Raw genomic sequence first — 23881 nt, 5'->3', positions numbered from 1 at the left:
GCACCTCGTGCAAACCAGGAGGACTCATGCGATGAAGCACTTGCTGATGTGAAGGTGTGGGGGGTGGATAGCACGCAAGAGCAAAGCCACACCACGGGAGGACAGAGGTGGCAGGAGCTGGCTGGCAGCATCCAGATCACTTCAGGGGAGCCCCAGCTGGCCCGACCCAGCCCAGCTGCACATTGCCGCATCCCTGCCTGCTGAAGGCAGAGGACAGGGTCTTGGTCCTCTCGCCAGAGGCATCTGCACACCTTCAGTACCTGGAGCCAGCAACCACATGGTATCTTTGTCCAGAAGCTGCTTTGGAGCTGCAGGTGAAGCCTGGAAAGCCGTCTGCTGTTTATTTCAGCACATCACCCCTGCAGGCAGAACTAGGCAGCTTTCCCTCACATCTTCTCGTGGTCTTTGGCTTGCGGCTTGGCCAACAGGAAAGCCTATGCCCTGTGGCCAAGGTGATCTTGGAGTGAAAATCACTCCATGCATATGGGAAAGGAGATTTACATATGGAGGACCTGCACAGCCTGCAGAATGCAGTGCAAGATGGGCCTCGATACATGTATATATTTTTCATACATACACACACATATATATGCACACATACAAAAAACATACACTGTGTATGTATTATGCATATGCACACACATGCAAACACAGAAACAATTAAGTAAAGAAGTAAGAAAAAGTTTTAATATGTATTTTAACAAGGTTAAAAAAAAAGTCAGATGAAACCAAAAGGTGTTATTGTGACACGCATCTGACGTACTCCTCAGCAAATGAGTTATGTTCCACGGGGGTCGATATGGGGACTGGTGCTGTTTAACTTTGTTGGTGGCATGGGCAGTGGGATTGAGTGCACCCTCAGCAAATTTGCCGATGACACCAAGCTGAGTGGGATGGCCGACACCCTGGAGGGAAAGGATGCCATCCAGAGGGACCTGGACAGGCTTCAGAGATGGGCCTGCACCAGCCTCTTGAAGTTCCACAAGGCCAAGTGCAAGGTCCTGCACGTGGGTTGGGGCAATCTCAAGCACAAATACAGGCTGGGTGGAGAATGGATTGAGACCAGCCCTGAGGAGAAGGACTTGGGTGCTGGTTGTTGAGAAGCTCAACATGAGCTGGCAACGTGCACTCACAACCCAGAAAGCCAACTGCATCCTGGGCTGCATCAAAAGAAGGATGGCCAACAGGTCGAGGGAGGTGATTCTGCCCCTCTGCTCCGCTCTCGTGAGATCCCACCTGGAGTACTGCATCCAGCTCTGGGGCCCTCAGCACAGGAAGGACACGGACCTGTTGGAACGGGTCCAGAGAAAGGCCATGAGGATGATCCGAGGGCTGGAGCATCTCTCCTGCGAGGACAGGCTGAGAGAGTTGGGGTTGTTCAGCCTGGAGAAGAGAAGGCTCTGGGAGGACCTTATAGCCACCTTCCAGTAACTAAAGGGGGCCTACAGGAAAGATGGGGAGGGACTCTCGATCAGGGAGTGTAGTGATGGTGTAGCTGTTTTAAACCGAAGGAGGGTAGATTTAGATTAGATATTAGGAAGAAATTTGTTCTTGTGAGGGTGGTGAGGCACTGGAACAGGTTGCCCAGAGAAGCTGTGGATGCCCCATCCCTGGAGGTGTTGGAAGCCAGGCTGGATGGGGTTTGAGCAGCCTGGTCTAGTGGGAGGTGTCCCTGCCCAGGGCAGGGGGTTGGAACTAGATGATCTTTAAGGTCCCTTCCAACTCTAACCATCCTACAATTCTATGATCCTAACTAAAGTATGGCAGTGGGTATTTTCCTCCCAGCAGAGTGAGACATAAAGGGGTCTGGGGCTTTCTTACAGAAGCACATGGCAATGTTATTTTCTGACCAACACTGAGTAACAGCTCCATGATCAAACTACAAAGCTGCCAATGTCCACTACCCTCAATGTGTTTTAAATCAGCCCTCCCAGAGAGGTAAACTTTTGAAATGTTTAAACAGTCAGTTAAAAAAAAAAATTGTAAAAAAATCACCAACAAATACATGACTGTGCATTGTACCAATGCTTGCCATCCCCGGTCCTTAATGCTTCCTACAACCTGCTCTGTGCACTCCTTGACTGATGAAGAGTAGCCGGCCTTTTAAGAAAGGACAAATGCAGTGAGGACTTAAGTCCTCACTTTCTTCTTTCAGCTCGTAACAAGTTGTGGCTGGAAAGGTATGCAGGTACTAGCGACTTCTGTACAGGCAATATCTGGAAATCTGCTCTGAACTGTCATCTGAAATTACCAGCCACAACTTTTCTCACAGAAAGGAGAACAAACTTCTGCATTTACATTAAGATCCAGACCTCCATTCAGGAGCTGAAGTAGGGTGGAATTTGGCCAGCTTTATTATTTCTTTGCCCTCCTAGTTTCTTTCAATGATGACTATGAACAAGTTAAAGAACTAAAAGCAAAATTCAGCCAACAGAGATGATTTTGAGCTAAGTCTCCATCTGCTTCCTGGCACTGACCAGGGCTATAAAGCTGGTCCAGGTCCACCATCAAATTGATGAAATTGTGCCCAAAATCACGCCTCCTCTTTTTGCAGAGCAACTAACAGAGAGCAAGGCTGAGCAGTTTCCATTTTACCCAGTAGAGGGCAAAGGTGCTCACAAACCTAGCCATTCATCAAAAAATGAGATCGCTAAAAAAAGCCCTGAGACATCAGCCTGTAGGCAGCGTACTGGAGGTGCAGGGATGAGGACCAGCAGTTTAAACTACATATTTGGGATTCTGAGTGCCTAAACCAAGGAAAACCAACCCAAACCAAATAATGGAGAAGTGAAACTGGGACTGGGTATCAGGGCATCATCTTGCTATCTTCTCAGAATAAGAAAAGACAGTGTCTGCTCCAGGGTTGGCAATGAAGGGGGGAAAAAAACCCAGTGATTTTTGGTCTTTTTTGGATGGCAACAGCCAAATACTGATAAACAGGAGACTATCAAGAAGACCAGTATAGGATAATGATTAAATAAAACACAGAAAATTGATGTTCTCCCCACTGGATATTGAAATTTACATGAAAAAACCAGCAAATTCAGCATAAATTTCAAACTACAACTGCCACTGTCACAGACTAGCTGTATATTTGAATGAGGTCTGCTGAATTTGGCCTGTACATTCATGCCAGCTGAAAATAAAGTGTATTTTACATAAGCTACAACAGTTTCCAGTCAGTGTCTTCCTTGCTGGAAATCACAATGTTGTGATGGTCTCTAGAGATGGCCCTTAAACTTAAAAGATTTCTGCTTCTGATCAGTCAGCTCGTCTTTGTCTTAATAGATGGCAACAGGGTTTCTTCCATTTGTCCCCTGTCTGCAAAACTGCCCCGAAGCTTGTCTACTTCTGTAAACACTGCTGGTTTCTTCAAGGAAAACTGTATACAGAATTGTATCAGAGACACCACGAGGGCATTGAATGTGGACTTAGCCTTTGTAGGAAAACAAGTATTGATGTCCGGCTTAGTACTAATAAACAAGCCCTCTAAATAGTAGAGCAGATACTAATAAGCTAAAGGTCCTTTAGAACAGTTACACCAAAACTATTCTTCTAATCTACTGAGAAGAGTTTTTGACCTAAAATAACCCTCATCTTTAAGAGGCTGTGTCAGTTTTACACCCGCTAGAGAAAACAATGGGGTAATTATAGCATGCAACTGGAATGACTGAGTGGAGAATTGGGAGTCCTCAATGGAGCATTGAATTCACAACCCAGGAAGCCCCTTGCCTAAAATAGCAAACAATCTCCATTTTAAAATATTCTTGGCAGATATCAGGGCTGTCTATAGACCCCTCATGAATCCAGTGCCCAGAGGCTCTTCACAGCAGGTCAAAGGATGGAAGGAAAGTCTTTTGCTTTTGCTGTTGTGGCCTTTTTGGGGGTCTGTAACACGCCACATTTTGGCCACGTTACAGGATGCTACCTCAAGGCTTCCTAAGTGTCCTCCCCAATGATGCCCCACGTCAGCTCAGTGGGTGAACTGCGGTGAGCGACCACGCAGGGCCAGGCTCGGGTAGTCACGGTGTCCTGAGGTGGCCAGGCTCAAAACTGCAGGCAGAAGGTGAAGGATGAAAATCAGAAAGATCAAGGAGCAGACAGTTCACTCCAGCTTAGGCTGAAGAACTGAGCTGTCTACGTCCCAATGGTAAGGCCACCTCAGTGAAAAAAAAGCAATGTTATATAAAATGTCTTATTTGGGGGAGTTTGGGAGTATATTTATCTTATTTGGGGGAGTATATTGGACTACTAGCTGCAACAAAAGAGGAAGAATCTTTTTTTATTTTTTTAGAATGTGCTGTGTTGGAAGGGACCTTTAAAGGCCATCTAGTCCAACCCCCCTGCAGTAAGCAGGGACATCTTCAACTAGATCAGGTTGCTCTGAGCCTCATCCAGCCTGGCCTTCAATGTCTCCAGGGATGGGGCCTCCACCACCTCTCAGGGCAACCTGTGCCAGTGTCTCACCACCCTCACTGGAAAGAACTTCTTCCTAATGTCTAATCTAAACCTACCCTGCTCTAGTTTAAAGCCATTGCCCCTCGTCCTGTCGCTACATGCCCTTGCAAACAGCCCCTCCCCAGCTTTCCTGTAGGCCCCCTTCAGGTACTGGAAGGGGCTCTAAGGTCTCCCCAGAGCCTTCTCTTCTCCAGGCTGAACAACCCCAACTCTCTCAGCCTGTCCTCAGGTGCTCCAGCCCTATGATCATCTTTGTAGCCCTCTTCACGACCTGCTCGAACAGGTCCATGTCCTTCTTGTGCTGAGGGCTCCAGAGCTGGACACAGCAGACGTTTGGAGAGTAGCTGTGATGTGCCAACAAAAGTACCAAGATACATAGGGCTGTAAAAACTGCTCTTCACCTCTCTCTGCAAAAAACTGATGTGTGGATGTTGTGGTTGCAGCTCTGGGGTCTCGCTAAGGATTGCAGAGGGCTCTTTCCTGACAGATTTCATTTATTTTTGAGAATTTTTTAAAAAAAACAAAAACCCGATGGAAACAGCTACCACTGTCAGGTATAAGATTAATTTATCTATGCATCCTAGACATGGAGACTAACCTGTCCTGAATTTCCCTCCAACAGATGTAATGACAGTTGCTCTCTTAGTGGCAACAAGAGAATACAAAGCAAAATACAGACATGCTTTAGTACAAAGCATTTTTATCCCCACCACTGAATTAAACTGACTATTATATAGGACAGGCTAATCTTTATTGAACAGTAATGTGGTAGCAACATGATTTTTCTGGAGGTTAATATTTAGCGATTCCTCCCATCTGGACTTGGATGATCTAAAAGCAACAAAAACAGAAAATGCTAAGGTCTGGGTGTCTAAAATCTACCAGTACCATGCGGGAAAGTCACGGCACAAGACATCTCCCTGGAGCACACCCTGCACAAAGAGACAGAAGCTCAAAGGCAGGGAACAGGCTGCCTGTTCCTGCAGATGTGAGTGTTCCCGCTCATGAATGATAACTAAATGCTTTAACATAAAACTGTAACTACTGAGGGCCAAAGAACATCTAATTCTCCAGTATAAAGGTATCTTCTTCACTGTACCTACTTAATGCTATTCACTGAATACCCCAGACCTCTAGGGAGCACAGTGAGGAGCTGGGTATCTCAGACAACGATGTGTTTACCTGAAACAAGATAGTAACATATTATATTGAACATAGGAAATTCCACCTAAACATGAGGAGGAACTTCTTTCCTTTGAGGGTGGCAGAGCCCTGGCACAGGCTGCCCAGAGAGGGGGTGGAGTCTCCGTCTCTGGAGACATTCCAAACCCGCCTGGACGCGTTCCTGTGCAACCTGCTCTGGGTGACCCTGCTGTGGCAGGGGGTTGGGCTAGATGATCTCCAGAGGTCCCTTCCAACCCTACCATTCTGTGATTCTGTAAAACATAAACCCTGGGCTCCGTGCCATCGAATCTAGTATGTTGGTTTTCTGTTTTGTAACAGAATTTTTCTGCAGTAGGGTTTAATGTTGCATAAATGTCACCTTACTGCAGTTATCTCCTACAGTATGTTGATACTAAGCAAACTCAGGATAATGTCCCGTAAATTTGAAGAGATATATATAGTTGTAAGGACAAAAAAAAAATCTACACCTGAGCTTCTGCCTCTCACACAACATCAAACACTCTGATCACTACTTACCGTTCATTAATTGTAACTGAGATTACTGTGCAGATATTGTGGGAGAGAAGAGGCCCAACCTGTGTTTAAAACCAGGTCTCTGAAAGCACACTGCTCTTGTACTGATTAACTCTCTATGAATACTCTACTCAACGATCAATCACTGGCTTGTATCCGTCAGATAAAACCCACACTAAATTATTTAATGAATAGGAAATGGCATAGACTTGACTTTGCTTTACTCTCCAGGACAGAAAATGTTCATATACTTGTCTTGAGGTAGCTGGTGGTGGTCAAATATGGTATGGAATAGGGAAATAGTGGAAGGTTCATGTTTATAAAAAAACGGCTGATATTGAATGAATGAATGTCAGTCATTACCACAATGTGTTTGTGTCTCTTAGAGAAGTCCAGATTTAAACATATGTCTGCAAAGAAAATTGCAGGCAATTGAAATGTCCACATTATTGAGCACCTTGTTCCTACAAACATGGCAAAAGTGTAGTTGGCATCAACTCCCCGCTCTTAAAATTGTTGTATTTGGCAGAGTCCAGCTTTGCAGGGATAAGGACTGTGCAAATTACTGCCTTGCTAAAATACCAGATGTCGCTGTAAACATCTTTTCTTTAGCAGATCTGGGTTTCTTCTACTCTGAGACCAACACTGGTGCTAAGTTGTGGACTGTGACCAGCCATCACATCACAACACCCAGGGACAACGACAGGTTCACAAAATTCACCAGACTGAGGCCGTGCGCTTGGATCTGACTCTCTTCTTCCACAGGTGAAAGGTTGGTGTGCGGATTCTTTACAGAATACTAGAGGTTGTGACAGTGCTAAATACACTGTCATCAGAGGCAAAGGAAAGCCATGGCAGTTTCACTCAGCATCTGAGGATGCTTGGATCCCTGGTTCAGCTTTGCCAGCTAAACGGTAACAGGGATTAAGGAAAAGTTCTCATTTCACGCCTCAGGAATGCTCCAGTCCTGGGCAACAGCTGCCATCCCTTTAATTACAACCCCTCCCATGCCAGGAATTGTAACTAGAATCCAAGGGTTAGAAAACCAGCCACACAAATATTTGTTGATGAGAGATAAGAAGGAATACCCGCACCCCCACTCCCCCACCACACATTTGCATCCTGGTTTTGATATGAAACAGCACTGGCACACAGCATGGAAATGCACACTGCAGCGACATGCACTTGGAATCACCATGCAAGAGGAAGCAAAAATATATAAGCAGTTGAAAAGTACCTCAGAAGTAACCTTGCTAGACAGTAATTTACAGGTGTACTGGTAGAAAGGGAAAAGACCAGCATTAGTACATTGAACAAGCATGTTATAACTAGGAAACAAGAACAAAACAAAGAAATTGCAAGAACTGGCACATCCCAGAGAATAGGATTTCAAGCAACTTGGTGTCATAAAAAAAAAAGTAAGATTAGTCAGTTCGGTGTTTTTTTAATGACATTGCTTGGCCAGTCTCAGTCTTGTTTACCACCAGTGCTTGACCTGTTTTCTTGCTGCTGCTTTTTCTCTTTTTCTCACCTGTTGAAACCTCTACCGTAACACAGTCTTTTTGGAAGAAACTGCCCCCTTGCCTGAGCGGCAAAGTTCTTCCAAGAGCAGATGCGCTTGATTTGCCCTCTGTCTCTGAAAGTCAAAACCCGCAAGCCCTGGCCAGAGCGCCCGCGTTGTAGCCACTGAAGCCAGACACAAAACAGGAGGCGGTGATGTTTACAGGGGATATGGAACAGATGCCCTACTGAAACCACCCTCCTGCCTTTTGGCGTGTCTTACGTAGGGAGAAGCAGAAGCTCTATGCATTAATACTGCTGGTGTGCTCACCATATCAGGGGGAGTTTCCACGGACATCAAACCTCTCCACAACCCCATTCCGGAGACCGTGGCTGCTGCCTTCTGCCCCTGCGTCAGCGCTGGCTCTGTTCAGCGTGACTGATCCCTGTACCCGAGCAAGTCTCTGGTTCCCCTCACTCACAAAGAGCAACGCTGAGCCACATTCAGCTCTCAGGACTTAATGGTCCAAGTGGCAGCTGCCTGTCTGGTTGTCAGCTATGCTCCTTCCCCTGCTACATTTAATAAATCTTTTAAACAGGACAGTCATGTGCTCTTTTGTTTCATTAGTTACAGAAATCTTTTTCCTGAGCACACGGTCAAATGTCCTCTGCTGACAAATCAAAGCTATTTGTTGTTTAAATAATTACTGCTTAGCCTGGCACGTAAAATATTAGCTCGAACTAACAGTGGTAGAAGTGCAGCACTGCTTATTTGAATTATCTTTCCCCTGCCAATGGTGGGAGTTGTTTACAAAAGGAGAGCGGAAAAAGGCAAGGGAGAGAAACAAAACGCTCCTGCTGGTGCAAGGAAGCTCTCCCCAGGCTCTGCAGGACACTGCCCTCTAACAGGATTTTGGGTAGGCAGCAGCAAGAATGTAAATCTTGCTTGGCTGTGTGCAATGGGCTTAGAGAAGAGGAGAAGGACAACAAACTGCAACGCTGTGGGACTTCGGTGTGCACTGGGGCTCCGTGAACTCACTGCATCCTCAACAATTCGTCCCAGAAAAGGGTTCATCCCACAACTTGTCTGACCGGCACCAATGCTCTGGCCATGCATCCTTGGGTGGTCGATGCCTGGGCAGCTCTATCAGCAGTAGACAGCCGAGCTGGCACCCACAGCACACCTCTCCGCTCAGACACTGCCCGGATCAGTGCTCTGGTCAGGACATCAGGGCTTGCTTCCAACGGCAGAAGAGACTAAGCAATCGTGGCCAACCTGCTTTCTAGGGGGCACGTGTGCAGGTCTGTAAGCACCTGAGGAGTTGCAGTCTGGCAGCTGAGCAGAGGGAGTTACATCCAATGACATCTTACCCATTTTTGTGTGTTACAACATGCACGACAAACGGCATGTGGCCATCACAGCCATGGGAGAAGATTTCCACCACAAGCCACTGCTTCGTGGGCTGGGCAAGTCACCTTCGCTCTTCACGGAGGTGAAAGAAAAGCTCAGGGTGAGTACCAAGCTAAGTGTCACCTCTTTAGTCCAGCAGCTTCTCTGCTGTGCTGAGCTCTCGAGCCACCAGACTGACAGATACTCGCTGCAGGACTCCCGAGGACCACTTCTGCAAAGGGCATGAGGGTGTGACACGTCTCCTGCCTCTGAGCGCCCTTCAGGGAAAGAGATGCTCCAGGGAGAGGCCAGAAAACAGCATCCACCGGAACAGGTGGAGCCACCCCGTTTCACTGGGTGCTCTGGGGAGGGAGGAGAAACCCGAGAGTGGATCCTTCCCAAGATGCTGCTGTGAGAACAAGGCACACTCCTACGCGCAAGCGGGTCTCCTATGTGGTGGCAGCAGGAACCTGATGGACGATGAGATCTTGTTTTTCAATGGCTTCAGTAGAAGAAGGGACCAGAAAGTTTCTGGTGTGCACTGGAAACTAATCTGTTTCCATTGTGAGTCAGCTCTCCTACTACGTTCTAGTTAATGAGCAGAAATAAAACAGGACCCCTCCACATTGTATTCCTTCTGATTTTAACTATCTCGTGCTACTGTGCAATATTCACCAGTAATGATTAAAAGCTGTCGGACTAGTGCAGCATTCTTGTTACAAACTTTCACCTACTTCTACACACCTAATGAAACGCTACCTTTAATGAAAAGTAGAAACTAGAAGGTAGGACTAGAAATACTAGAAAGCAGTTTGTTTGGAGCATGAACTCCTTGGTGCTGGTGTCATCGTTCTGACACCTCTGGGGGAATGCCTGGAGGACTGCGGCTGCTTCAGCAAACATAGAACAAGGACTATGTCCATGTAAGAAGTTTTACATCGCACTTTTATCTCACCACCTTCTACAGTCATTGCCCACAGTAATAACAAGTCTGAATAGGAAACACCTCGTGCTCTGCTGGGAAACAGGTTGTATAATGGATGCACCTGAATTTTGATACTTCCAGCTATGAAATTCATGGCTCTTCTTATTAGTACCTCCAATAAAGAACAACTTACTTGGGTTAAACTCTACTACAGTAATGACTGAAATACAAGCACCCATTTCACAAACTGAAATTCTGGCTGATCTTCTGTTTTTGTGGAAGAAAAGACAGCAAAGACAGCAAATCCAGCAGGAAACAGCATGCTGCCCCCTGAAGGACCCAAGTTAATTTCTGTGACGTTGCCAATCCAGTTCTGCAAGGGAGGGTTTCTCGGGACGTTATCCATTTACACTGAATCATGAGCACACTGGGACGGGACTTTGGGAGTCTACAAACACAGGCATGAATACATGCTTGATCCATCAAGTTCAAACAGCCACTAAAATAATCTGCTGGAGGGTCTTGGTGATGTGTGAATTAACAGAGTCTGCCAATTGCAGGGCAGCTATGTATTATTCATTAACTTAATTAATTTAAAAGAATCTTAATATGAGTTGGCTTTGATGTTTGCAGTGATTCTCTCCCTTCCTCTTCATTAGCCCTCATCCTTCGCTTTCAAACATACTGGCCCTTACAATGTGTTAAAATCCTTACACACTTGAAAAGTGATCTCAGCAGATTCTTGGGAAATAAATATTTTTGTTGTCTTGAGTGTTGGTTCTCATGAGACATGGTCTCTATCGCAGAGCAAAAAAGTGAAAAGGACAAGGGCACTTACACTGCTGTCGTCCATCCTTTCTCTTCTCTTAGTTTTGTGTGTTTCGTAATCCTCCATGAGGGTCTGCATCAGGTTCTTGGGTCGCTGGGCTCCCGCAGGCTCCTCGGGCGGTGGGTCAGACTGTGAGACGTGGCCTTCTGCGGTGGGGGACGGAGGAGGCTTGATCTTCTCTATCTTTCCTGCAATTACATGAAAAGGAAGGACCCTTTCTAAGCTGAAGGACTCGTAAGTTGTTTCTAAAAGTTAACAGCAGAAGAAGCATTTTCAGCAGGGTTTGAATGAAGAAACAGTTTGGAATGAAGTTTATGAAACAATCTGGTAAATCAGGATGGTCATGGGCTTTTAAAACACTCTCTTCTTTAAATGCATTACACCAAAAACCACTAGAAAATCTTTTTACAAAACCTAGAAGAGTCACCAAACGATACAATGCAAATTTAACCTTCCACTGTTATTTACAGTAGTATCTGGCTGAATTACTCCCATTCCCTCCTGTATGACACATTTCAGTGATCTGGAAATGTTTCTAAGATTCTGGAAAACCACAAGTTTATTTTTTTTTTCTGATTCAGACAATACGACGCACAGGATGCCACCACTGTACACGAGGGACCACGTGCCCAATGTCCAGTGAAGGCATCTGGTTAAGCAGTGCTAGCTTCTTTGCTTCTTCCAGTGCTTTGTCTATGCTTTGGAAGCATGAAAGGCTTTGGGTTGGTCCCTGGTGCTACTCTTCCCTGCATCTGTGTCCTGCAAGTTGCAGAGGGTGCTCCTGGAGGGAGACCTGTGGAGAGCGGGATGGGATCTCCATCCCACACACCCCTCGTTCAGACAGGGCCCTTCAGTCTCCTGGTGGAAAGAAAGTCAGAGAGAAGTCAGGCTGCTCTCTGGCTGAGCCTGTTTCACCCAGGGGAGCCTGTTGTAGGCAGAGTAATCCCAGCTGAAGAGCTGGGTAAAAGGCAGGGCAGAGCAAGGAGACCACTGCAACGAGCTGTGGGAGAACTCAGGGGATGGACAACCCATGCTTCTCCGGGCAAGACAGCCTGCGTTTCTCATCTCCAGGCGTTGATCTGGGGTCAGTTATCCACCTTGCTCCAGTGGGAAGAACGATGATGATGGTAGCAGGTCATGGGCGTAGGAATAAGGTGCGGGGGTCCTCAGCTATCAACAGGAGATCACAGGAGATTTTCCATGGCATGTCAGCTCCTTGAAATAAGACGGTTCAATGTATGGGAAAGAAAAAAAGGAGAAAAAAACCCCACCACAAAACCCTTGCAAATAAGTGAAGTAACCAGAAGGGTCGTGCAGATGTTCACGAAACTTCTTGTTGCTGAGAAATGAAAATCTTAGCTGCTCTTCCAAAAAGCATCATGACAGTGGTAGCCACTAGAGAGCAGCCTTGAAACCTCCTGTAAGAATCAGCAGGATTTATTCTTGAAGGGGGAAGTGAAACCAGAGTCTTTTACAAGAAATCCCTTTGCCAGGCTTGTTTCATGTTTCAATTCCGACCAGTATGGAAAACCCCAGCCTCACTAGTTTCTTCCTACAGACTTAGCTGAAGCTGTCTGGCACAGAGATGAGGCTGGGAATTGGTCCCCCCTAAATCACCCCACCAGAAACTGGAGGGGGAGTTTCTGTGTGCCCAGGTTCTCCTCTGGGTTGCATCAGCACCAGCTCCACAGACAACCAGGAGTTACACGGCCAAAGCAGGGGCCAACAACAGGTCCTGAGCTGCACCCATGTGTGACACCTTGGACTGCTCAGCAGGAGAGAGTAAGAACAACCGTCACCTTGCCCGTTAGGTCCAGTGGGTAAAAAAGTCTGCTGAAAATAAAAGGCCTGGTTAGGGTCAGATATCTTGCCGTATTACTTAATTCTTACAGTAAAAAGTAACTGTCCTGGATGTATGCAAGTAATGCATGAAGAATCGGGCTTCTCAGACATCTGCCCAGCTTTTGCTTTCCCCCAGGGATGCAGACCCCTCACAGGATGCTCAGACCTACAGGCAAGCCTCATGCCTGAAAAGCGCTCCTTCCACCCCACTTCCCCTGGAAAACAATGCAAACCATAGCCTTTGGGGATCTGCATTTTAGAAAGAGGGTATCTCCAAGCAGATCCATCCTCCCTGGATGGAAGGCCCATCATTTTCTGCATTGTGGCAGCAACCCTGCAGTAACACGCAACTGTTGTGCGCAAGCTGGGGAGTCTCACCACGAACAGTGTCACAGTTCCCTTTTCACAAATAGACAAGCCAAGGTAGTAAGGAGATTTGCCCACAGCAAAACAGTGGTCTGATGGTTTGTGTCCACAAGAAATTATGCTTATACAACCATTTTCTCTATGTAAGTAAGTGTTCGAATTCCACTAAAAACAGGAATTCACAGCGTTATTTCAACTACTTTTCACGAGGAGCAAGTGCCTCTTTCAAATTCCTAAAAATTTAGCGAGCACAGGTAGGCAGGTGAAAGAGAGAGATCCTACCAGTGCCAATGGTGGCAGGAAGGCAAGCAACCAGCACAACCACCAGTGAGGTTGTGGTTAGATGACAGTGTCTGAGGCTTCAGGGCTCTCAGAACAATCATAGAAAAAAGTCAATGAACCTGACGCAGAGCTCTGGTCTGGAGTAGACCTATTCTGCCAGTTCAGATCGTGTTAGAAATGTCGCCGGATTAATTTTCTTCTGGCATATTTTCATCCAGATAAGGTACTGTTCTCAGGCAGAAGAGCCATTCAGCATAAAAGCACCATGAGACAGGATGATCACAGGCACTTTCTCCTTCTGCAGTCCCGTGGCCACACCTGATGCACACAGACATTGCTGGTGGTCCTTGTCCAAATCCAAGCTGAGTAAGAAAGGAACTGTACTCTGACTCGGATGTAAACAGGGTCACATCTGCAGGATACCAGCAAAAACTGCAGCCTGATGGTCACGCTTGCAAGTTAACAGTAGTTAGCAGCGTCTTCCCCTCCAGGAAAGGTAGTCCCCTGAGGTCACCTTTAGAGCTGCCACAAGATACCGAGTACAGGCTACAGCATCCCAGATGTTCACCTACACATTAACATTTTTCTCCTCTTTCAAAGGGACTCCAAAAAATGTTCCGTGGCTTCAGTTCCGGTGATGGCTCCCTCCACTCTCTGGCTTCAGGGATCTAGCAGAAAGCTCCTGTAATTTGATTTCTCCTAATTTCCTGCCTCTTGTGCTATTTGGGGCAGGCAGGAGCCGCTGCTATGGAGAATGCTCCTTCTAAGCCCAGGGGAGGGGAAGGGAAAGCTCAGGGAAGGGGCAGCTGCTGCCGTGTCCCCATCTGGTGTCTGCGAGACATGGCCTGATACCTCTCTGCAAAACCAAAGATGTGTAAGAGCTGGGGACTGATTAGCTTCCTCCTAACCAAAACCTCTGCACAGCTCTGGGGAGCAAGAGGGGTTGTGATAGTGACTTATCCACCCTGTGAAGCCTGATGGGTGTCCAAGCACTCGCTGCAAGCTGAGGAAGGATGCTCAGCTGGTTTGTTGCAGTATCAAAAACAAGAAGTGACTAAGGCAAGGCCCTGGGACAAGGACCACCACTAAATTACCAAGGGCCATCATATAATGCTAACTAAGGTGCAACGGAGATGGGTCTTCACACTAGTAGGAACAACTATTTTAGAGATATTGTTGGCATTTTTAAGACACCTCCACAGCAGAGAAAACTTTTCAAAATACGGTATTTCAGCAAGACAGATTGTTTTAGGAGACTTGTTTGTGCTGAAGTCAGGGGATAACTGAAGTGTGTAAAAAAATGTCCTTCTGGTAATGTGGAGTCTCAGTATTGCTCCAGGTGAAAGGCAGGCTTCTTCAGTCTTCTTGAACACCAAGTGAGTAACATGAATATGCAAACACACAAACAAGTCAACATTAAAAAATGAACCTCTCAGAGATTCTCTCACTTCATACACATTCTCCACTAGGGAAGGAATAAGACAGCAAATGACAAATGATCTGGGTTCCTATGCTGTTAAGGCGTTCAGGGGATGAGTGATGAGCACTCCAGAGGAATCCTTGAAGAGAATGATGAACCTTGCTTTTTTAATACTGGTGCTTAAGAAGGGGTAAGGAAACAGTATCTTCCACAAACTCAAAGGCGCCATTTCTGCTCTAGCCTTTCTCAATGTTCTCATTATAAAAAGGGGTTCATGTATATGTATTATAACTGATCCTTATTCTTCTGCCCCTTTTACAGGGCATTAAAAATTTTGCCATGGCCACAAATATTAAAAATATCTTGCCCCAAAATTTCTCCTTCTCCCCCCACCACCCAAAATGTATTTTCAGGCTGTGGCTGAACCTGACAAACTTCCTTAGTGTAGGTATTTACTAGTGAAAAATTAAAGTGAAAAATGGTCTTGAGCCTGAAGCAGCTTCTCTGACAGAGGCTTACACTCCACAGCCATCACTCAGGGGAAGAAAGCAAGGAGAAGAAAGAAGACAACAGCATACACACATCCCTCACTATCTGGAGGGAACAGTTACCTGAAACATAAAGGTACCTGATCATTTGCATCTCTAATCTGCAGGTCCTCTTCTGGGCTTTTGCCATTCACTGAAATTCTCTTGTCTAGTTCATCAACTGAAGACAAGAGAAGATGACTGCTGGGGGGGCAGCTCTCCCAGATGGGCACACAGATGGGTCTGAGTGCCTGCAGAGGGGTGCAGGTAGCACAACGTGCCTTCTGCCTCACCTGACAATGCTATGGTGACAAACACCAAAAAGGCAGATGTGGCAGCTTCAGGAAAGCTTATCCCAGGCATGGCTTCTCGTGTTAGGGATTTCCCGATGCCTCATCATGAGACAGCAAATATTCACAAAGAGTTTCTCTCCAACAGAAAAGCCTTCATTAAAACAATCCTCATGTAATGATTTTCACATGTCCTTTGATGAACAGGATTACTTGAGCCAGGCACTACAGAAAGTTAGACACAAGTTCCTCATAGTCTAAGTTTCCATATTCCTAATAAAAGAACATGGAACTTACACCACCAAATGTATGCTGTATCCTCGTGTCACACATTTATTGAATCACACAATGGTTAGAGTTGGAAGGGACCTCGAAGATCCTCTAGTTCCAACCCCCTGCCATGGGCAGGGACACCTCCCACTAGACCAGGTTGCTCAAAGCCCCATCCAGCCTGGCCTTGAACACCTCCAGGGGTGGGGCATCCACAGCTTCTCTGGGCAACCTGTTCCAGTGTCTCACCACCTGCAGACTGAAAAATTCCTTCCTAATATCTAATCTAAATCTCCCCTCTTTCAGTTTAAAACTGTTACCCCTCATCCTATTGCTACAAAGAGCCCCTCCCCAGCTTTCCTGTAGGACCCCTTCAGGTACTGGCAGGCCACTATAAGGTCTGCCCGGAGCCTTCTCTTGTCCAGGCTGAACAACCCCAACTCTCTCAGCCTGTCCTCACAGGAGAGGTGCTCCAGCCCTCGGATCATCTTCGTAGCCCTCCTTTGGACTTGGTCCAGCAGGTCCATGTCTTTCCTATACTGAGGGCCCTAGAGCTGGATGCAGTACTCCAGGTGGGTCTTAGGAGAGCAGACTAGAGGGGTAGAATCATTCTGTTCAAATAAACTATCAAACAGCTCCAGCTGCTTTGTCCAGGAGGGATGATGTACCACCCGCACATTGTAGGAGAACACCACTGGCTTGCTACGCAGCTGCTCAACACCTTGCCAAGTGCAGCAGGTACTGCAGCAAAACAACACAGGAAACGTTCAAATTTAAATACAGCTCCACAAATATTTTGGGATCCACAATCACTGGGTCATCCATGATGACTCTCCATTTAGCCACGCTCAAGCATTTTTTTGATCTTTCTTGGGTTTCTCATGCAGGAAACCAAATTTTTTGGGGAAAGGAGTTCACATATGCTCTTCCCTTCACATTTCCAGGAGTACCCTGGAGAAGGTCTTATCCTGTGGGCACACAACGCATAGCCGTTGTTCCACTGAAACTACTCTGTGTCTTGCTCCAGTCATCTGCAGTGGGTTAAAAGGCTGCTTTGACGCATCCCAAGCAGCTTTAAAGGACACTTGTTAGCAGTACAGAAGTATATTACTAGGAACCACGTTGGTTTGTGCTGGGTGGTTGGCAGACACCAAGTTTAGTGCTACTGTCAGTTGTATGGAAGTTGTATGTCAGGGTGGCAAAACCAGCCTGTTTGCTATCTAAAGTAATTAGCAGTTATTTCACACATACACCCACATGAATTGTGTTAATCTTCCACACTTCAGTCAAAATAGCAGTTCAGTTCACTGCAGTCCTTTTTTGTCATTTGTGTTTCTGCTATCCCCATAACAACAGTTCAAAGCAGTGAAATGGGGCAGGAGTAACAAACAATCAGGGACCACCTGGAGTCCTAGTAAAGCTACTCTGCCTGCTCCACCACCAACAAGCAACGTGATAGGTAGGGCATTGCTAATTAAGTTAATTACTACACCTCCTCAAAAGAGTTCTGGTGAATTTACACTTCCCTACTTAGCAACAGATTTTTCAAATTTAGACTTGACCCTCTAATCCCTTTCTGTTGAGGTATCCTGATGTTAAAAGAAGAATGCCAATTCTTTCTTTGGGAAAGACAATTTGGTGACCGAAATACCTCTGTTTCTTCTTCTTCTTCCTCTTCTTCTTCTTAGAACTACTATTATTATTTTTCTATCTGAAATTAGATATTCAGATTACAGTATCAGACATGTTCTACAGCATATTCCTTACTGTGCCTACCACAAATAGATTTTCTTTTCTGCTCTGCAATTCACCTCCGTAACTCGCCACAATGAAGCTTTACAGCCAGATTTTGTTGCCTCTGCTGAATCACCTTTTGCCTCTGTTTTTGTAAATACTGAAAAAAGGTGCCGTATATATTAAAATAAAAGGAACATTGCTGCAGTCTCCCAAGGAATTGCATGGTATCTCTTCTCCATATTTTTAAGGATGTCTGCAAGCTGTAACTGCGATGCAACTGGCTAAAGGGACAGCAAGGATGAGATGAGCTGAGGCACCCTGCAACACTAAGGGTGCCGAGCTAATTTCTGCCAGCTGAGAGCTCTACTGAGCACATCCGCTGTTTAGAAGGCACCGAAAGTAGAAGATTTAAGAATGACTTTGGCAATGCTCTTTGTGGTTTTTTTGATCAATGACATCCTTACACATTGCCACATACTCATCTTTTCCTAGAAATTAATTCTTTGCCTTGTCACCAGCTGCAAATTGCAGTAGCTTGAGTCATTGGCTAATAGATCCCAATTTTCTTTCTTGAACATATGGCAGTTGGACATTTAAAGGAAACTGTCTGGAATGATTCATTATAAGCACAAGTTTATCATTCTCACTAGAATGTAATTTACAATGAACACTTTAACATCAGACACAAAGTAAATGCCTTGTTGTGTAGAGAAATAGGAACGAGAAGTACACTGTTTTCCCAGATGCTCCATTAAAATAAGCATTAGTGTCAGCAGCCCTTACAGCATCACTTGTGAGTAAAAATCAACCATTACCAGCCTCACTTCGAGCACTTGCAGCTACAGATGATGCTGTTTTTGAAAACAGTCACAACGAGTCCTCCTAGCTGAGGTCTCCAGTGCCCTGTGTCTCACCTCTTGTCAGTCATTGCCCAAAACACCTCAGTTTATGGAGACTCCCTATCAAAAATGCTGTTCTAGAGGAGTAATAACAATAACACTTCAAAGAAATTATCGACATCTGCTGCATTTTTTTTGGCAAGAAACACAATTGAAATCATCTTCGCTAAAGAAACAAAAACAAGAATTAGCTATTTATGTGCTGCGTAACACTCCAAGTTCACAATTATACTGGGTAATGGACTAAATCCAGACCTTATTCAAGTTTGCCATGACTTTCAAAAGAGAAGGCTCACCCTACACAATTTTTTGGAAACATCGCTATCTCAGATTTACATCAGTGGAAATACGGACGGAATTTAAGTACTCTGGGTAAAACTAATACTTCTTCAGAATGATTGCTGTTAATAAAAACTTCTAAGCACTTGCAAAGCATATGTAAGACTATACTCATAAAATTCACTACACAGAAATAAGCCTGGCATGTGTTTCTATGGTTTTTTTTTTAGATTTCTTTTTTTATGTTATATTAAGAAGGCATGAGTGTTTGACTTTGTTTTTTGAAAAGGGGAAGGAGGAGAGTGATATGTCGCAACTGCTGTGCATGGCACCACAAGGACTTGGAAGGTAATTAATCAGAGGAGGACTTCTACTGAAATCTATTAAGCATTTAATTTGTGACACCTCTTTAGTTCAGTAGTAAATGACACCAGCTGAAACACATGGCAACTCACAGCTCTGGACATCTTTTTACCAGACAAACTTCATTAAGAAGACGAGGAAATACCTGAAAACAGAAAGCAAAACAGAGACACACAAAAAGAAATCTGATGCAAAACTCCAAAACCTTTGCCCTTACTTAATGACATGCAAGAGAACAGAAAGCCTGTTAAAAATGCTTTGTATGTTTGTCCTTCAAATAACCACACAGCTTCAAAAAAACTGCTGCTGTCCTTCCTTGTGACAATCCTAAATCTCAGTGGGTGGTCTGAGCAGCACAGCAATAGACATGTCATGTTACAACGTGGCAAAGGATGAAAATAGTGCAGGGTTTCTTGATGATGATCAGTAGGGTATGTAAGTTACTTCTGTGCTACGTTTGGGAAAAAACAAAAACGTCCTCAGGTGTGCTCACAGACAAAAAGTTGGGTTGTCCTATGCCCTCCTCCTGCCTGCAGTTTCCAGGCAGACAAAGTCACGACAACCCTCCCACCCCCTGCAAAATGATGTATCCACTCAAAAATGACATAAACCCAAATCTGACCTGACCAACAGTCACATTTCACTTCCACCCTGATGCTTTGGGCTCTTACCTGGTGCGGTCTTGTAAGACACAGTTTTAGTGGGCATGGGTGGTGCGCTCTTCGTAATAGGGCTTGATGCCACCTGCAGACCTTGGCGCTGCCTCTTCAGCTCCTCTTCTCGTTCCTGGGCAGCTCTGATCTCTTCTTCTATCATCGATAGAGTCCGCTGCTTCCTTGACCGTAACTTGAAAGGGCCCACGGTCACTTCAGGCTCCTGTGTGGCCAGGATGGAGGCGGTGCTCCTCAACTCAGCTGCCTCTGAATACTTGCTGAAATAGCTGACTTCATGCCTATTTTCCTCCACAAGGAATGGCTGGGTGGCTGAGTACACGGGTGACTGCTGCAAATTCTTCCCTTCCCTGAGTCCTGAGTCTTCCTCTTTTGAAGTCTTTGGTATGGTGTCCATTTTTTCTTGAACAGGTGAAGACACCTGGGGTGGCTCGAACATTGGGTTCTGCTGCTCCTTGGAGGCTGCAGTGGGCCTGGTGGTGGCTGGCTGCTCTTTGACTGAGATCTCCTTCTCCGCTGGGATTTCCTCTTCCTTGCGGTTTGTTTTATCTGCCTGCTCGGCTATGGCTTGTTGGATGGCATTTTGAACCAGCAACCCAGCGTGGTACTCCAGCTGGTCGTCAATCAGCATGGAGTCTGCCAAGGCTGAGGAGGGTGAGTCACAGCCCAGGTCGCTGAACGACTTGGAGATGCCTTCGCCCCTGCACTCTGCTGGGGTGTCAGCCTGCGGGGTCTGTGGCAGGGAGAAATCGGCCAGTGAGCTTTCCTGCAGGGCGCTCATGGTCTCATTGGAGGCACCACTGTCGCTGATGTTATCCATGCTGAAGTCATTCGAAAGGGTCTCCAAGACAGTGGTATCCTGAGACCTGACAGACAGGTCATCCAAACCAGAGTCAAGCTCCTCTGGAGGGGAAGAGGCGCTGGCTGACTTTGGGAACTGGTCGAGCACGCCCTGTCCATCATCCTTCACCACTGTGAAGACTGCTCTCGCGCTCATGAATTCTCCATCCTCTGCCCACAGTTTTGAGGCCTGTCCAGCTCTGGGGCTATCACCGCTCCGTAACTCTCTTACTGGGTCAGCAGTGGCAGTCTGAGTACTTATATCATCTTCTGAGGTACAGGAGACCTTCTGTGCTTTGACAACAGTGGCATTGTTACCCTCAAGCTGTCCTGTCTGCCCACACACTGAAACAGGTCTTGTCATGGAGGACAGTGGCCTGTCCACATGCGGAGAATTGAGGCTTTTGTAAAAGGGTTTGATGGAGAACATTTTGGGTGTTCCTGACCGCCTTGGTGGTGCCTGACCCTGAGATGGACCTGAATGCTCCATCAGCTGGAACTGCTTTCTGGCAGCTGAGAAGTCAATTTGCTCTGTGACAATATCCTCTTTCTTGATATTGACTGGCTCTGGTGGTGCAAAGGAGTAGCTGATCTGTTTGGGGGATGTTGGTGTTGCACCTTGCTGCTGCTGTCTCTCCTTGCGCTCCTTGTACTTCTTGTGGGACTCCAGGTGCTCTTCATCCAGTTGATCCTCCAGGGTCTTCTCTTGGGGAGGGTTCCACCATTTGGCAGCAATGTTGGGGTTTTTCTTGACAGCCTGGCTTTTAATGAGTTCCCTTCTTTCCTTTTCAAGTTCCATCATTTCCTCTGATGGTCTCACTTTACGGACCCTGTATTTTTCCTTCTCTTCCTCATCTTCAAAGAGCTTTGAGGGCTTTTTGTCTTCATGGAAGGCTCGTAGTTCAAACTTAGCCTCTTTCTTAAGGGTTGTAAGAGTTGTTTCTCCATCCTTAGAGGATCTTCTAGAACTGTTTGAAGAAGTGGGACTTCCTGGCACCTTCAGACTTTCCCTAGTGTCTTCCTTTAGTCCACCCAAGGAATGGCCATTAGATTTCAGGTTCTCATCTGTTATGCTAGCTTCATGTGGTTCAACTACTGAGGGTGCCTGCTTGTCGGCTACATTTTCTTCCCTTTCGCTGAGTACTGAATCATTATTGACATTAACAGATGCTCCTGAGCCCTCCATAATGGAGACTGCACTTGGTTCAGGGGACGATGTCCCATTAAAGGTATTATCTGTAGCAGAATCGCAGCAATTTGCCTCCAGCACTTCATCTAGGTATCTGATCTCTTTAGCAACTTCACTGTCTAGAGATTCGTGCCTGTCCTTAAGTCCATTGTGGCTGGCAGCAGGGGAAAAGAAGTGGGTTGGATTGTCTATGGGATGTGGTGAAGCCACTGTGGTGATGCTTTGATGTTCAGAAACTGGAACTTCAATTTCCATTTTCTCTTCCTTTGTAGCAAGCACAGTAGCTGGCTCCAAGAAATTGGCACAGTTTTGGTCTCTGTTTTTTCTCAACCTGATGTCATCCTCAGGGATTCTGGAAGATTTCTAAAATAAAAGAGAACAAAACTATGATGAAGTCCTAAAAAGCTACATTTCATTTTCTGCAGAGTAAACACCATCTGGAAAGCAAATCTTAGCACTTCTTAAACTTGAGATTAAAGCAGTCGCTCAGCGTGGGAAGGCAAGGCAAATCATTAACACAAAATCCAGAAAGTTACCTTACCATAAGCTGGACAAAGCACTACAACAACAAACTTTGATTTAAGTATCTCCCACCTGCTTACCATCCTCACTTTGCCATTATTTCATGTCTGTGTCCTGGTTTGCCACTAAAAATAAGCTTTGGATTTCCAAGTTATAAACGGCTTGGGAGTTTAGGTTCTTCGGAGGTTTGCACATGCGGCACACAACACCCATCATCTTGGTATTTTAAAAATGCTTTCTCCACTTGAAGGAAATCTCATAATGCTTCTTCAGATGAACAGTATTACTGCCCTCATTCTGCTGAAACAGATGCTAACATGCAGGAAGAGTAGGCGATTCATCCCAAATTAGGAAAAAGGACATGGCAACAGCAGGGAATGTTCATTTCTCAGTGGATCACTCCTGGTCATCGAACACAGGGTAGAATTACATGGTGCTGGAAAGACATGGGGTCTTTCTCCAGCCCACACGGAAACCCACACACAACTGGACCTGGGAGACAGGAAGAATTCGCAACTCCCACGGCATGAAGACCACCACAAGGAGCATGACAGGGACCAGAGTCATGGTCTCCTCCCTCCCACTGCTTTGATCTGCAGTGCAGATGCACTGGATTCATATTTCTCCCTTATGTGTTGCCTCTGCTCTCAAGGAGGGTATTGAAAGAAACACTATTTATGTTCTGGGATGGTCAGATTTTACCCATCGATCAAACAGCCTACTGAACTTCCTGTGAGCAAAGTCTGAAGGAACTTTTGGTTAAGCTGGTAACATGATGAATTTCTCAATATTATTATCAAATGATAATGAATTTCTCAGTAATTCTTTACTGCTGAAAGGCAAAAAAAGGAAACGACAAAAGAAAAGAAGAGGGCATTTTCAACATTATTCTTCAAAAAGATCTTGCGAACTCTGTTAACTCTTCGTAACTCCTGAAAAGCAGAAGCGACACATCTATTCACTTTGACTAGCATTTTAAAACAGAAACTTGGTATCTGAGGTCTCCGTCTCCCTTTCCACATGTGTTTCTATGTAGTACAACTGCTGAGGCATGGGCTTGGGAAGCACACGGCACGGATCAAACCCTGTGAATTCAGTGGCCACCCGACAAGGGCACCCTTGTCTGCTAGTCACCCCCACCCTTGCTGTCCCTTATTCCACATGCTATTAATACCCACTGCAGCAGAAGATGATCAGCCAGGAGCACAATGGCACTTACCAGTGACCTGAACAATCACATTGCCTCTGGGTTTATACAGGCAGTAAAACGCATGTGGCACACCTTAGGGAATTATAGCTAGCCAGCCAGAAGAGCTCTCTTTCTAAAAGCTCTTTGAAAGGGTCTTCCGTCTAATTATGCAATTGTACAGAGTTGAAGACAATGCTGGCTTCTGCCATTAGATATTTTCTTCTTAATTGTGCTTAAACATTGGGAAAAAAACCTTCAAAAATAAACAATCATCTGCTTTTGTCTGTAAGTAAACTTGACATACTTCACTGGTTCTACTTGCGTTTCACTTTCTGTTGAACCTAGAAATTCTCCGGCTGAAGTTTCGAGCAGTGCTTTTCTTAAAGCGCGTTACA

General features: G+C 45.7%; 1 protein-coding gene across 8 annotated transcripts in view; it reads right to left on the bottom strand.

The window, feature by feature from the left end:
* PALM2AKAP2 (PALM2 and AKAP2 fusion) overlaps positions 1 to 23881 on the bottom strand; it is a 280418-nt gene that overhangs the window by 3835 nt on the left and 252702 nt on the right. For 5 of the 8 annotated variants that reach the window (XM_063319747.1, XM_063319749.1, XM_063319753.1 and 2 more), the window contains 3 exons: positions 19747 to 22138; positions 10810 to 10988; positions 7394 to 7432 (listed from right to left, as the gene is read on the bottom strand). In XM_063319747.1, the coding sequence (XP_063175817.1) occupies positions 7394 to 7432; positions 10810 to 10988; positions 19747 to 22138 (2610 nt within the window). The remainder of the gene's footprint in view (positions 1 to 7393; positions 7433 to 10809; positions 10989 to 19746; positions 22139 to 23881) is intronic. The other 3 variants (XM_063319748.1, XM_063319751.1, XM_063319752.1) reach the window with 1 other exon arrangement.

This window comes from Chroicocephalus ridibundus, chromosome Z (assembly GCF_963924245.1).
Source record: "Chroicocephalus ridibundus chromosome Z, bChrRid1.1, whole genome shotgun sequence".
Classification (NCBI taxonomy): domain Eukaryota; kingdom Metazoa; phylum Chordata; class Aves; order Charadriiformes; family Laridae; genus Chroicocephalus; species Chroicocephalus ridibundus.
The sequence above is the reverse complement of the archived record's forward strand: the minus strand, read 5'-3'. Positions and strand labels throughout refer to the sequence as shown.